Below are 16,261 nucleotides of genomic sequence, written 5' to 3'. Positions count from 1 at the left end.
TACAGGACCTTGAATAAGAGGACACTAAAGAACAGATACCCAATCCCATTTATCGATGAGTTGATGGATGAGCTTAGAGGGGCCAAGTACTTTAAGATTGACTTGCGTTCAAGGTACCATCAAATTCAGGTGAGAGCAGGATATTTCGTAGACTGTGTTCAAGTGTCATTATGGGCACTTTGAGTTCCTGGTGATGCCCTTTGGGCTCACCAATGCACCTACCACATTCCAGTCTTGCATGAACCACGTGTTCAACAAGCAGTTGCGTATGTTCGCGCTGTAATTCTTTGACGACATACTCACTTGGAGGAGGTCTTGTGCATCTTGGAGGAACAACAGTTTTATGCCAAGATGTCCAAGTGTGAATTCGGGTTAATTAAATTGTTGTACCTGGGGCACGTGATAGGGGAAGATGGAGTCAAACTCCACCAAGAGAAGATCCAAGCTATTCGTGGCTAACCTACGCCCAAGACCGTGACAGATTTGAGAGGATTCATGGGCATATGTACCTTATTACAAGCCCTTCATGAGGGAATTTTCCCAGTTGTTTGCACCCCTAACAGACCTCACGAAGAAGGGGGCATTTAAGTGCACAGACAGAGCACTAGAGACCTTTGAGCGCCTCAAGGTGGTGATGAGTACTTGTCTGGTCTTGGCATTACTAGATTTCTCACAGCCATTTGTATTGGTGTGTGACGCATTTGGCGAGGGCATTGGAGTGATATTGATGCAAGGAGGCCACCTCATAGCCTATGAGAGACAGAAGCTCTAGGACTATGAGAGATTGTACTCCATTTATGATACAAAGATGTTGGCCATAATGCATGCAAATTCCAGCATTACTAGGTGGGCAACGAGTTCAACATAAGGACTAACCACCACAGCCTTTGATTCTTCTTAGAGTAGAAGGAGCTTCAAGAAAGGCACCAAAAGTGGGTTAGTAAGGTCCGGGCATATGATTTCAAGATAGCGTATGTCAAGTGCAAGCATAACATAGTGGCAGATGCACTATCCAGGAGACTCGTGACACTTTCTCTTATGTCTATCACCCAGGACTGGAAGGCGTAGCTATTGGTAGAGTATTCCAAGGATCAACAGGCTTGCGAGATCTTGGATGGCATAGTTAGAGATGACAGGTATCGGGTGACAAACAATGCAATCTACTACAAAAACAAGATTTACTTGGTGTAGGGGTCACAACTCAAAGAGAGGGTTATGCATGCAGCACATGATTCGCTCATGGCAAGGCATCTGAGGTTTCTCAAAACCTACCAAACGATTAGAGCACTTTACATGGAGGGGCCTCAAGGGGGGCGTCTTGAGGCACGTGCAGGAGTGTGGGGTTTGATAGAGGAACAAGGGAGAGCAGACTCATCCAGTTGGTCTATTACAATCTCTCCCTATTCCTGAGAGGAAAAGGGAGAGCATCTCTATGGACTTCATCACGAGTTTGCCAATAGTACAAGGGTGAGATTGCATCTATGCAATGGTTGACTAGTTGACTAAATTTGCTCACTTTTTCGCCATCCCAGCCCGATATTCAGCTTTGCAGGTGGTCAGGTTATTTTTCTAGGAGGTGTTCATATTACATGGTCTCCCTAAGACCATCATTAGTGACAATGATAGCAAATTTATGGGAGGCTTTTGGCAAGGGTTGTTTTGTCTTGTGGGGACTAAGCTCACACCCAGCACTAGCTACCATCCTCAAACGGACGGCCAAACTGAGATTGTGAGTAAGTGGCTAGAGGGCTACTTACTCAATTATGTGGCAGGGCAGCAGCATGCATGGACAAGTGGTTGCACCTTGGGGAGCATTGTTATAACACAACCTACCACATGTCCATATGTATGTCACATTTCCGTACTTTGTATGGTTATGATGCATTAACTTTCACTGATATGGGTTTTGGAGATAGCAAGGCCCCAGGGGCCAAGGATTGGATGCAGGAGAGCCAATATATTCCCATCATAATTAGATTGAATTTTCTCGAGGATAAATGTCATTAGTAAACCCATAAAGAAGTTTCCCTTATCATCTTGTTTTGGGGACTTTGACCAAAAAATGGGGCTCCAACTTTGACGAGGCATATCTCCTCAATCGTGAGGAGTTATCGCCCATACCACCAACCATTGGAATCCGCACAGCGAGGAGAATCAAATGAAGATGGTCATATGAGCAAATTCATTGTTCTTCATTGTCAAATACTTCAACAAGTGGGGCAATATAATCAGGTAGTTGGGTTTCTAGGATATCATATCCATTGATGCTTCCAATCAATGTGATCTACGGACATGTAGTACAAGCGTTCAAGGATTGACATTGGCATCAATAACAACACCATTCAACACTTTATCCACAAAGAAATACATAGAAGAATACAGTTGAACCTAAAAAACAACCCATTGGATTGTCAGCGTCTAAAAATTCAACTACCTTGGAAAATAACTTGGCCCTAGCAAACCTTGGCCTTCACCTAAAAAAACTCGTCCTCCACCTATCCAGCCAATGCACTGGGAAAATATCAATCCCCTCCTCCACGTAGACCTTGATGTAAACTCAGCCTCCTCTCACAGTCTCAGGTTGCAAAGAAATACTGACCTCTACCACCCAAGCCTCAACCCCTTTCTCCTGGAACTCGGCCTCCACCAATTTCTCTTCCAAAAAACCCTTTTTGCACACCTTTCTCTTCCCTTCGGTCATTGAGCCTCTCATTCCTTGAGAAAATCACTCTCTCAATCACAATGTGCCTTTCACCTCTCCTTTCACCTTATTTTATGATTTCATCTTGAGCTAAATCCATAAACCTCAGTCTCCAAAGTGATAGAGATCTAGCATTAATTCCTATCCTACTTGGATCAACAGTAAAGATTAGATCTAACTTAAAATAATTAAATTATTTATCCTCGAAAACTTAGCCCAATAGGCAACATTAATCAATTAAACTAAATAATGTACTTTCCATAAATTAAACTTAGGAAAGAAATCGTGATAATCATTTACTCCTCGTGAACAAGCACCTAAAGAGGTAATCTGGCATCTTCTGCATGCTAGATACCAATTGCTAGAGAAACAACAACAAAAACACTTGAATCAACAATTGCTAGAGAAACAATGACCGACACATTAACATAAGAAGTCATCAAATGTAAAAAAACCAAACCTTGGAGAATGGAACCAATACAAATCCAATCAACATCAAAAATCAAAAGGAAGCTTATATTGAAATCTTATCATAGGTATCAAAAGACAATTTAAAAAATTAGACAAAAGATACAGAGATGCCTTATCATCATGCTAATTATTAACGTAATTGTAATTTTCAATGAAATAACCAAAGATGAAACCAATACAAGAAGCTCAATGAAGATCAAATTATATTAAAGGGAAGTTCAAGAGTGGAATTCATAATTACCAAATCAAAGTCATCACCACATAGTATTAAAGAAAATTGAGATTAAACAAATATAAGAAGCTAAGTGAAGATCCAATTCTATTAAAGAGAAATTCAAGTGTGGAATTCATAATTTACCAAATCAAAGTCATCACCACATAGTTCTAAAGAAAACTGAATTAGGGTTCTCTTTCCCTTCTGACAATTCTTCTCAACAGAACTCATATTGTCTCATGTCATCAACCATCGCACCTCAAGAACATTGAATCATGAAAATGCATTACAAGAGTGAATAAGGAATACGCTTGTCCATAAATTGCTTTGCAAACAAAGAATCTTTAAAGAGATTGGCAATGTAATGAACATACATATAAAATGCACATCCAATAAATAATAACAAGAAATGAAGTGACACATCCTAACTAAAAGACACGACCTAACAAGAGACCTAACTCGTCAATACCCATGACTAACCAATGCATATAAGTACATTGTCGCATGGCATTGTATCAATCATGATCTATTCTATTCATTATTAAATTACAGTATTGATCATATATGGTTTCAAAGTATTTTCCCTCTTGCATTAGATATTCATAAAAATTAAATTCAAAATAAAATGCATCTTGCCATAAACAATATTGAGTTACTCATGACTATCATATTGCAAGCACTAGTTTATCGGCATTCAAAACCTCCACGCTAATATAAAAGTGCAAAGGGTGGGAAAGACATATAAGTAAAAAAGAGTTCGTATAAATTTCAAGCACCAACCATAATTATTGATGACTTCTAACCATAAACAGTGACTCATAATATATATATATATATACTGAGTCAAATTTGTTTTTCACTAATCATTATGGGAATGGACCCACTAAATATGGAACTTTTATTTGTTTTGCCCAAAGGCACAAGGCATGTTTCAAGTTATGAAAAATGTTAGACAAGTAAAGTATTGTTTCATCAAGGGTTTGATAAGAAACTTCTTAGAATTAGCTAATAAAAATATCAAAATATATCAAAAAGGATCGAAAAGCATAATCATAAACTTGAAAAACTCTAAAAAATCATCAGCTTATAAAATTGGGAAAATGGGAAATATCAAGAGTAGTCAAAAAAATTGTAACATGAATAACATTTTCGTATCTGGGAGTGTTCTCAACAATCCATTACAATTATCATATCTTGCCTAGGAATTTTAAATTGATCTTCGTTCTCCACTGGCTGCGACCTCGAGGGGATTAAGTGGTACCCTTTCCTAGTATTTTGTTCCTCTAGATATTGCTTATATTTTTGCAAGCCTCCCCTCCTTGGGACAATGACCATGTTGGTTCTATAAGACATATTTGTTACTCAATTTGTTGGCCTTTCTATTGATCACCATCCCCATTCTAGGTACTCTATCGATGTAATATGTCACCCTTTGCACTCAAGTAGTAGTTGAACAGAGAGATGAAAGAAACACGTCTACATGAGATACACACAAGTCCCCTCAATTGCCACTCCCTCGATCCTATGGTAGCTTTCTATTTTGAGCATTTTATGCAGATTGAGGATAAAAGTATGAACAATCACATTTAACAACACGTATCTAACAAAAGCCTATTCTTTGTGTACCAAGTTGATGGGGGCACCTCTGACCAATTGAAGCATTGCAATTATTAAATTGAACAAGGGCACACCCAACCCTTATAGTTCCTCATAACATGCTTAACTATTACTAATTAGTCACAAACTTAAATAAATCTTTTTCGATAGTTCAACTTTTCAAGGGCATGCCTAAAGTTAGATGGAAGAGACATGCAAAGCCCTAGGCAACATCAACGTCTAAAATGCACATCCAATAAATAATAACAAGAAATGAAGTGACACATCCTAACTAAAAGACATGACCTAACAAGAGACCTAACTCGTCAATATCCATGACTAATCAATGCATATAAGTACATTGCCACATGGCATTGTATCAATCATGATCTATTCTATTCATTATTAAATTACATTATTGATCATATAAGGTTTCAAAGTATTTTCCCTCTTGCATTAGATATTCATAAAAATTAAATTCAAAATAAAAAGCATCTTGCCATAAACAATATTGAGTTACTCATGACTATCATATTGCAAGCACTAGTTTAGCGGCATTCAGAACCTCCACACTAATATAAAAGTGCAAAGGGTGGGAAAGACATATAAGTAAAAAAAGAATGTCTATAAATTTCAAGCACCAACCATCATTATTGATGACTTCTAACCATAAACAGTCACTCATAATATATATATATATATATAGAGAGAGAGAGAGAGAGTCAAATTTGTTTTTCACTAATCATTATGGGAATGGACCCACTAAATATGGAATTTTTATTTGTTTTGCCCAAAGGCACAAGGCATGTTTCAAGTTATGAAAAATGTCAGACAAGTAAAGTATTGTTTCATCAAGGGTTTGATAAGAAACTTCTTAGAATTAGCTAATAAAACTATCAAAATATATCAAAAAGGATCGAAAAGCATAATCATAAACTTGAAAAACTCTAAAAAATCATCATCCTATAAAATTGGAAAAATGGAAAATATCAAGAGTAGTCAAAAAAATTGTGACATGAACAACATTTTCGTATCTGGGAGTGTTCTCAACAGTCCATTACAATTATCATATCTTGCCTAGGAATTTTAAATTGGTCTTCGTTCTCCACTGAGTGCGAGCTCAAGGGGATTATGTGATACCCTTTCCTACTATTTTGTTCCTCTAGATATTGCTTATATTTTTGCAAGCCTCCACTCCTTGGGACAATGACCATGTTGGTTCCTCAATTTGTTGGCCTTTCTATTGATCACCATCCCCATTCTAGGTACTCAATTGATGTAATATGTCACCCTTTGCACTCAAGTAGTAGTTGAACAGAGAGATGAAAGAAACACGTCTACATGAGATACATACAAGTCCCATCAATTTCCACTCCCTCAATCCTATGGTAGCTTTCTATTTTGAGCATTTCATGCAGTTGAGGATAAAAGTGTGAACAATCACATTTAACAAGGCGTATCTAACAAAAGCCTATTCTCTGTGTACCAAGTTGATGGGGGCACCTCTGACCAATTGAAGCATTGCAATTATTAAACTGAACAAGGGCACATCCAACCCTTATAGTTCCACATAACATGCTTAACTATTACTAATTTGTCACAAACTTAAATAAATCTTTTTCGATAGTTAAAATTTTTAAGAGCATGCCTAAAGTTAGATGGAAGAGATATGCAGAGCCCTAGGCAACATCAACGTCTAAATCAATGAGACCGCACACATTCTAGACCTACAATTAGAAAACTATTTAACAATGGGGCCTTTAGGAGTCTTCCTGCATGATGTAGTTCGGTTGTTTACTCCACCACCTCAAGTACACAAAGCTCCATCACTAGATTCTTCCTAATGACATTGTATTAGAAGAGTTGTTACCCACAGGCAATGTCCTCCAAGGATCAACATCTTAGCTCCCTCAATCCTAGGTTCCCTCTGAATGAGATTATCATACAATGCATCAAACTTGTCTCAATGATTAAGGATATGATGTGGGAGTTTTACTTTGCTTTGTATATGTATTACTTTTAAGTACTATGGCTTAGTTTCCAAGTTTTATGCTTTTATGTAGACTAGCTTTAGGAATTGCTCTTGCACACCTACTATGTACATACACTAGTTGTACTTTTGAGTCCCATTCACCTATATTGTGGTCATTCATTTGCACAGTTAATAAAATTATTTTATCTTATGAAAACAACCCACCCCTCAAACCCGTTTCATTCACCCTTTTTTATGTTTAGACTTTAGACAACACTATTTGGAGCTTAGAGAATGTTGCTTGGAGTTGAGATAGTATTGTTTGGAGACCCTCCCAACATTTCTATTCATTTTTACTTCGTTGGAGTTGATAAAGTGTTTTTTGGAACTCCAACAATTTTTGGAGCTTGTGACTTTAGGATCTAATGGGCTCTATTTACTATTTAGCATTTGAATGAACATAAATTTTGGTGCTTTTCCTATTGGAACCATGTAGAACGCACGGTTTTGGCACTTTAGCACATTGCCATTTTGGACCAAGTATTTTGCTCATTTCTAATAACATTTTAAAGAATCAAAAATGCCAATAGTTTTTGGTTTACGAGGTAAACTTATCTTTATGTTTCAACATTCAGGTTTGATTTTTTAAATTACTATGAAGTGTCTTTTGGAAAATTTGAATTTTTTTTTACAGTTTATTTTGCTAAATTTTTTGTTATGCCTTGGGAAATTTGATTATTTTTTGGACTTTAAAAAAAATTTGTTAATATTTTTTGTTGTCCTATCTGTTATCCTCTTGAAATTTGGAGGTGCACAGTAGCCATACTCACACATATACTCATGCCCCACCAACCCCCTCATTCCGGAAACTTGTGTAACTTGTCCAAAAAAAACACTTTGAGCTGACTAATTTGGGTTTCTAAATAATTCTATGGCTATTCCCTTCTCAGTGTTCCCTTATCATCCTTTGCAAAAACTGTCCGTTGTTGGGCATTTGTGTGTGTGAACAATAAAGTCCAATACACCTTGAATGGCATCTTGAACATCAACCCAATAAATGCTAAAACAGTTTTTGGTTTTGTCATGTTTGACATCATCATGGTTAATGTTATAGCTTAAAACATGGCATGTACCAACACAAACACTGACATCACTTATATATTTATCTACTGAACACCAGATAGCCAAATCTTTTCAACACATGAACACCTTTTTTGCTTCAAACAATTGGAGTCTATATTAATCACATGCTTTTGACTATGTTATCCTCAACAACTCCTAATATTTCAAAAGATTACAGCAACATAGGTAAGGAAGAAATCAATGTTCAATTCATACAAATCTACTACTCATGCATCTTTTCCAAAAGTCATACATTTACTTGGAGCAATTTCTAAGCACTAAGCATGATACCATTGATTCTCTTGGATATAAGAATCAGATAAGGTGAGACTTTCCATGGAACCTTTGCTGAAGATTGAACATTTATCAATAGAATCCTGTGTTTGTTGCTTCTTGATAGAGAGGAAGATAGTCAACCATTGATTTTTCATGGACCAATTTACTATAGGCCCCAATTTAACCACCATAACTTATGCAATGACTTGAAAGGTTTCAAATTTATTGTGAGTTTTTTATTATGTCGACATTGTGTCTCTCCTTTTTAGAGAGAAATTTCAATACAATGATATGTGCATGACTATCAAGACATGATATATGATCAAATTAATCTCTCTATTCTTTGTCGTATTCTTCCTAGAAAAAGTACATTCTGAACTCTTGAAATAATCATTAGGCTCCTTGTCTTTAACAACAAATAGCACTCGTTTTCCCTCTTTATAGCCTCAATCCCAAATCAGATACCTATGAAGCATCATTGCAACCAGGAATTTTATTGACAGAAACCTAATGCCAAAATAAAGGCCTCACTAACCACATTCTTGCAGTCCTCATAACCAGATCAGCACATACCTCCAAGGTTGTACTATGAGGCCAACTCACTAATCATGCCTCGATAACATCTTTGCCTTAGGCATACAGTATTAGTTGTCAACAATGGCACTCAGAAGCAGTGTTACTGTCACCATGAGCAACTCCCCAAGAGGCCACTTCCCTTGGAACCACACTCCAAGCTAGGGGGCATCCAGAAAGTATACATACTTTGAGGCTCCCTTGGACACTCCCTGCCACTATGGAAGCTTCCTGCTACCAAGGACACTCCTACAACATGGAGCGCAATCACCAAATGCTCACTAGAAACTCCCCAGGCACTCCCTGGACACAATGAACCATGACTGGTTCTTCAATGGGTTTGACCAAGAATAGTGGCAATTAATGGTAATGTTTAAAAAAGTAAAAGTTGGCATTTCCTTATCTTTACTTTTAAGTTGGCATTTCCTTATCTTTACTTTTAAGTTGGCATTTCCTTTATCTTTCATTTTTCCTTTCCTCTTTATCCTCTTTCTTAAATTTTTATCATAACCATTCATTGCCGCAGGATGTTTGAGAGTGGTTACAACCTCATCGGACATTGTATGGAGAAAGTAGAATTTCATATGCCATTCAAAATTTAGCAGACTTGACAGTTTTCAAGATTTCAAGATTGATGGGATTGAAACAATTTCATGGGACTCTATCACATATGGGGGTATGTAATTAGCATTTAGTCAAGAACACCAAGCCCGTTATGCATCCTAATGTTGGGGGTGTTGATTGGTGAACAGTTGAACTCCTTTACCATGGCCTCAACAAAAATGTACCCTTCACTTAAACCAAAATCATTGATTATGCATGTTAAGCTTTTTATGAATGGGACATCCTAAAAATTTATGAATGTAACAACCTAATATTCGACCCTAAGAATATATCCATGTATGAGGGTTTGGAACTAGCATTTAATCAAGAGCACCAAGCCCTCTATGTACCTCAGTGTTGGTAGGATTGACTGTCGAACCCCTATGTTAGGACCCTAGTAAAAATGTACCCATCACACAAACAGAAGCTCAATTTGACATGTTAAGCTTTTTCTATCTTATTTTAATGCTTAGAGGTTGATAATGATGATGAGGATCCCAATATAGGCAATGATTTTGATGATCTGTGGATATTTGTTGTAGCATGACTTTTTTTGGACCCTAGAGGCCATCTACAGCCTCTTTGTTGATATATTTATGGTTCAAAGATCGATTCCACCCTATTTTGGGATCCACTGGTTCGCTGACCACTCTGATTCTTATAACATTAATGCATACACACACATACACCAAGGTTTTTTGGGAAATGATGCTCCCGACGCTTTTGCTCCACACCACACTCTAGCAACCCTGATCAAGGGGATTAGCTGCTTTAAGTATTGTCCAATAAATATATAGTATTAGTTGTCAACAATAGCAATCGGGGGAATTAGCTGCTTCAGGTATTGTCAAATAGATATGCACTATTAGTTGTCAACAATGACAAGCAGGGGAATTAGTAAACCATAATATGGCAGGGGAATTAGCTGGAAGATAACTTAGAGCAATCTCAGTCGATTCCATCTCTCGCTCTCTCTCTCTCTCTTTGTTCTTAGACCAACACCACATATATTATCAGATGTATACCTCTTAATGCAAATTTACAGCTCAAGGATGGAGATGCTTTAGGCACTCCCAAGTTGACTCCTCTTCGTAAGTGCAGACATTGACTCAATTCCCGTCTTTGTCCAGAGTGGCATTTACTTAAAAAGTTAAAACTTTGTTGTCTAATGTCCAAGAATTCTGGGTAAAAATAACCCAAAAAATAATTAAGCCCACAAAAGTACAAGTCTTCTCATATAATCTGTGCCAACTGAAGAACAATGGAAGCATATGAATTTCCTAAACATGGACAATTCCCCGCTAACAATGCACTTCTAGTAAAACAACTATCTATACTGCCCATAACCAGTAAAAGTCTTAAAGAATCTAACAGGAAAGCGTGGACAAATGAAATACTCAAATGCAAATTAAATATACACCTGTTCGTAAAGTGCATGGAATGCTTGCTTCACAGGCAAATTAATATCCAGAGCCACTACCTGCAAGACAGAAATACCTGAATCAGTGTAAAATCTCGTCCAACATGGAACAACAATGTGCAGTATAAAGAGTCGAGACATGTCAATGACCATTCCCAAAAAAATTGACACACATCCTTCTCTGAACCATCCAACATGGAGCAACAATGTGCAGTATAAAGAGTCTAGGCATGTCAATGACCATTCCCAAAAAAATTGACATGCATCCTTCTCTGAACCATCGGCAATAAGCACACACCTTGCCTGACTCGGGCATCAAATCGTAAGCAGTGCGTGCAGATAAAATATCTGCAATTTGGCGTCGTGAAACTTCTATCTCGTCTTCTGAAATCCTCTGGACTGTCTCCTGCAGGGTATCATCTGACAATGTAACCTGTTTGGAATTGCACTGACAAATCATAATGCATACACTACAATAAAGCAATGAAATGAAAGCAAATATGCCACATCTAGCAATCAACCAGATTCTGACAATATTTTAGCTAATATTCCCTCAATGCCATCAAATGTAAGGACTGATGAGGCAGGCACAAATAAAACTTCCAAGGCTGGTAATCAAAAGGTCCTACATGTTTCACTCTATGTAACTAGCCCCTCTTAAATGGTAAGCCTCATCAACTCCAGACTAGGTCATCCTTGATAAACCGCCCTCGTGAATGAACAGAACACTTGAAAGGTCATGACTTTGACAAAAGCCAAAAGGATACTCAATCTAGTATCATGTGCATAGTTTTTGGTTCTGAGTTATAATCATCAAATTAAACATGAAAATAGGTGAAACTCAAAATCTATGAAAATGAATTAAGACACCAAAATGTCATACTAAAAGATTAGACCAAACCTCCAGCTAGTAAATAGAAGTGGGCGATCTGACACTGAAGATAGAATCTAGATGGACTGAAAATGCCAGCTCATCTGGAAAACTAGAGCTGCCAAGCCCCGAGTGCTGGTATAGGTGTCAATCATAGTTTGGTAGTCAAATCCATGGTACACTCTATGAAATTGTCCAATTGATATTGCTGTTCATCAAAAAGAAAAGGCAGTGAAACATGCCCTCAGAAGCTACAGGATGTTGCAGTCCTTTGGATATGGGTTCCAACATAGTGCTCAGTACCTTTTGTGCACCAGCTTCCAAGGTAGGGTGAAATTAAAAGTAAAGTGGATAGTCACATTTCATGGCAGAAAACTTTGGTGTACTATCTGACTCACAGAATTTGCTTTCATGGTTTTTCTTGAGCCATAATTTTTAATATAGTATATCATTTCCCTGCATCCAGATCCTGATTTTTCAAAGAATCTGGCTCGTACCTAGAACTTAGGTCTCAGGCTGACATCATGCCCATTTTGGGAAAGCAGGCAACATTGGCCAAATGTTAGCCTCTTGATCTAACACCTGATGTAGCTTATCAATGGTTGATGTAATATAATATGTGTTGTATTCAAAAAAAGAATAAAAAGGATGTTATAGCCTTCATGCAAGTGAACAGGTACTTGTTTCACACATACTGATTTCAGTTTCAGTTTGACCGAACCATAATTGTTGACGCTCTCATAAAAGCCTTTTACCAGCATGACATTTCAGTTTTCAAGAAATTGAACAGATAATGAGTCCTTCAAAAGAGTAATATTTAAAATTCATCTAAACTTTAAAGTAATAAGTACCATACATCCAAATTAGAAGACATTTTCAAGTTCCATGTTTTCTTGTACTTACCACCTTCTGAAAGACATCAGGATCTACATCCATGCGGGATCTTGATACCAAATGCTCTGGACTTACAGATGTAGGTAAAAGTTCCGGCCCATTAACAAACAAAACATTGTTGACAGTCCCAAAGGTAGGTGTAATGACAGATTGTCCCTCATCATGCCTACATTCTCCATCAACAATAAACTTGTACTGCAAAAAGAAACAGACATAAGAATCTGGCATTGAACAATTTTTTACATTATATTTCTCTGTGTATGTAAAGAATTTCAGAAAATGATAAAGGCCGTATATACAACGATAACTGGTAATTAACTAAATGGTATATAGTGATAAAATGACCATATACCTAGAGAGATGTTGAATTTAAATGTGAAGGAAAGGAAGAGCTTGGATATACTCTACAGAAATGCAGAATATGTGATGAAATAGGAGAGACCTAAAAAATAACCACTCGCTATTCTTGTAATGAGATACATGAATAAAAGATGAGATATTTTGTGGAAAGATCCAAGATCTAAAGGACCTATAATTAAGGGTTATTTGTAGCACATAGTGGCAAAACTGGATATGGCTAAGGTATAGACAGTTTTAAAAACCTGCCGGTCTGAACCAGAAACCGGTCAAACCGGCTGGTCAGATAGGCCCAGGTAACAAACCCATAGAAAAACCCGGTTGGAGTGCTGGTTTGTACCAGTCAGGTACAAAACCAGCCAGTTTGGTACCTAACCGGTACAAAACTGGCCCTATGCGATTGCTTCCAACCCTAACCTGGCCGGTTAGATCTCACATTTGTGGGGGAGTCCAGGACCATTGCTGGGGTTTCTCCAAGTGGTTGTTTTCATCCCAAAACAGCCCCCCTTGCCATAAAACCAACCCACCCCTAAAGCCTAAACCTAAACAAAAAAACCTAACTCAGCCCTAGCAATGCTGCCAATCAATGATAATGTTAAATTCTTTAAGTAATTTTCATCCTTTTACTTAAATTTTTAACATTATCGTGAATTGACTCAAGATGTTTGCGAGTGGTTTCAGTCTCCTTGGATTTCATATGGAGAAACTAGAACTTCAGATTTCAATCACAATCCAGCAAAGTTAATAGCTTTCATTATTTCAGGATTTGGGGGATTGCAATGTTTCCATTTGACTGTCATGTGTGAGGGTATGGGATTGACATTTGATAAAGAGCGTGAAGCCCTTGAACTTCGCTGATGTTGGTGGTATTGATTGTTCAACTCATATACCATGGCCGTAACAAAAATGTACCCTTCACTCAAAGTTTTTTCTACCATATTATATGGTTGAGGACATGAACCCTTCACTCAAACCAAAATCATTGTTTAGGCATGTTAAACATTTTCAATTTCTACCATATTGTAAGGTTGAGCAATCCAGGTCTGAAGACTTTGAGCTAGACGATGTTTATGTAGCTCTTGTTGATGATCCCATTTCCAGTAGTGGTGAATCAATCATGATTCCAATGAGTGATCATATTGATTAGTGATTTGTAGTAGGCCAGTGGCCCAATAACTTGTAGCATCGTTTTTCGACTTTAGAGGTCACTTATTACGTTTATTGTTGATATGTATTGCACTATGTGCCATTTTGATATATTCACCCTTACATGCCATATAGATGAGAAAACTTTGCATATTTTGTCTCTAATGGTTTAGAATCATCGTCTATAGATTTAAATTAATTTTTTTCATTAAAAATTACTTATTTTATGTATTTTTAATATCTGGTTCATTCAATCCAATTCGATCTGATTTGATCTGGTTTGTTAGGGTTTATAACTCTAACAAGTATTTCCATGAGGGTGCCTACTTATGGAAATCATCATTAAAAGTATCCTATACTTTTTCAAAAGTTCACTTTATTAATTAATTAATAAAGTGAACATTTTTTAATTAAAGTGACATTTAATTAATAAAGTGGTCACTTAATAATTTTATCAAAAGAGAGCCATTGATTTCATAGTTAGATCTCAACCGTTTTTGGCTCATGTCTAAGTTATAAAAGAGAGGACAAAAGACAAAGACACGCATTCATTTCACAACTCATATGAGTGAAGGAGAAAACCAGAGATCTGATTTTCAGCCATTCGTGAGAATTTCAGCAATAGTTCAGCAAGGAGAAAGTAGTCAATCTTCAACAAGGAGAAGGCAGCCAGTCTTCAGCAAGGAGAAAGCAGTCAGTCTCAGTCTTCAGCAAGGAGAAAGCAGTCAATCTTCAGCAAGAACAGGCAGCGAGTCAACAGAAAGGAAAAGAGCAGCCATACAACCTAGCAGAGCAGGCTGTACAGTCATCCATACGAATTCTGTGTTGTTGTACCGACTACATGCAGTCATATGGATTTGAGGGCAGGCTGCCTCGATTTTCATGCAAACTATAATTTTCAGGTTTATTGTTCATTTGATTATTTTCTCAGAACCAATTTTTCCATATAAGGGATATCTTGTAAGTTCTGAAGATAAATTTTAATGATGCACTGATCTAAAAAGGCAGAAATATTTGTGCAGTGTGTTATTGCTTTTCTTGTTTTCCACTGCATGCAAAAGTTAATAATTCCAGCAAGTAACTAGATCTGATCTGTTTGCTTGGATATCTGGTTTAAGGATATTTTAACATGTTTCCAGTTTGAATACCAGTTAGATAGGTGGCCGGTTCAAAACCTGATTCCATTTCTTAGAACTATGGATATAGAGTGTTAGAGATGAGATTCTTGCAATTGTGGTAAGACTGTGTCATAATAAGAGATGTTTTGGGGAAATATCCAAGTTTCTGTTGAGAATTTTGTCATTTATGTCAAGCCAAGTTGGCTGAGCAAGAAGTCCAATGAACAAGGGTTATGGAAGCAATTTTGGAGAAGAATTTCAACAGGCTCAAGCATAGTTGGGAATTTTGCGGAGTGTGAATGTACAGTCTTTATGCCCAACCTTTTAAGGTTCCAAGGAGATCAAATTGAAGACGAGCGCCAAAATATATATGCACATAAGCATTATGATAATTCAACCAATTGGTTGTTAAATCTCTGAAACCACTTTGTTGTTAGGCCTTTGTAGTTTACAGATAAACTCTGCATTGTTACAAGGCTAGGCAAATGGAAATCAAGGGTCTGAAGCACAAACAGACACCCCCATACCTTTGTTAAAGACATTCTGCTCTTGTACGTCAGCGTAAGTGAGAGTCTCTGAATAGACCATGATATTAAATAAAAAAGGTTCTATTTGCTTACAACATTGACTGGGCCATATATGCAAAGAATCAACAATAAAGGTCGGCCCTAAAAATAATTACAAATAGGGTACAAATTATACAGGTCGGCCCCAGAACTACAAGTCAGCTCCTAATACGGGTCAACCCCAAAAGAACCCCCTTAGTCAATATAAATAAGGCATGATTAGTTCAATTCAGTCATGGAGAACGATTGGAAAAAAAAGGACATGAGAAATCCAAACTGTCTGAGGTGAAAACGAAGCATCTGAAGTGAAACAAATTCAGAAATATGATATATAATTCTCTGAGGTAGAGAGCAAAATAGG

At 37.2% G+C, this 16,261-nt stretch overlaps 1 protein-coding gene across 2 annotated transcripts in view; it reads right to left on the bottom strand.

The window, feature by feature from the left end:
- The window catches only part of SNF4 (sucrose nonfermenting-like protein), a 268,765-nt gene that overhangs the window by 162,815 nt on the left and 89,689 nt on the right, over positions 1–16,261 (bottom strand). The window contains exons 3-5 of one of the 2 annotated variants that reach the window (XM_089402672.1): positions 12,723–12,908; positions 11,247–11,381; positions 10,949–11,008 (exon numbers count right to left, since the gene is read on the bottom strand). In XM_089402672.1, coding sequence (XP_089258798.1) covers positions 10,949–11,008; positions 11,247–11,381; positions 12,723–12,908 — 381 coding nt within the window. The remainder of the gene's footprint in view (positions 1–10,948; positions 11,009–11,246; positions 11,382–12,722; positions 12,909–16,261) is intronic. The other variant, XM_089402673.1, reaches the window with a different exon arrangement.

The sequence above is a fragment of the Pinus tabuliformis genome, chromosome 2_1 (assembly GCF_031772625.1).
Source record: "Pinus tabuliformis cultivar Carrire ecotype Pingquan chromosome 2_1, CPIR1, whole genome shotgun sequence".
Lineage (NCBI taxonomy): Eukaryota > Viridiplantae > Streptophyta > Pinopsida > Pinales > Pinaceae > Pinus > Pinus tabuliformis.
Note: the sequence above shows the minus strand (reverse complement) of the source record. Positions and strands in the feature narration are given on the sequence as shown.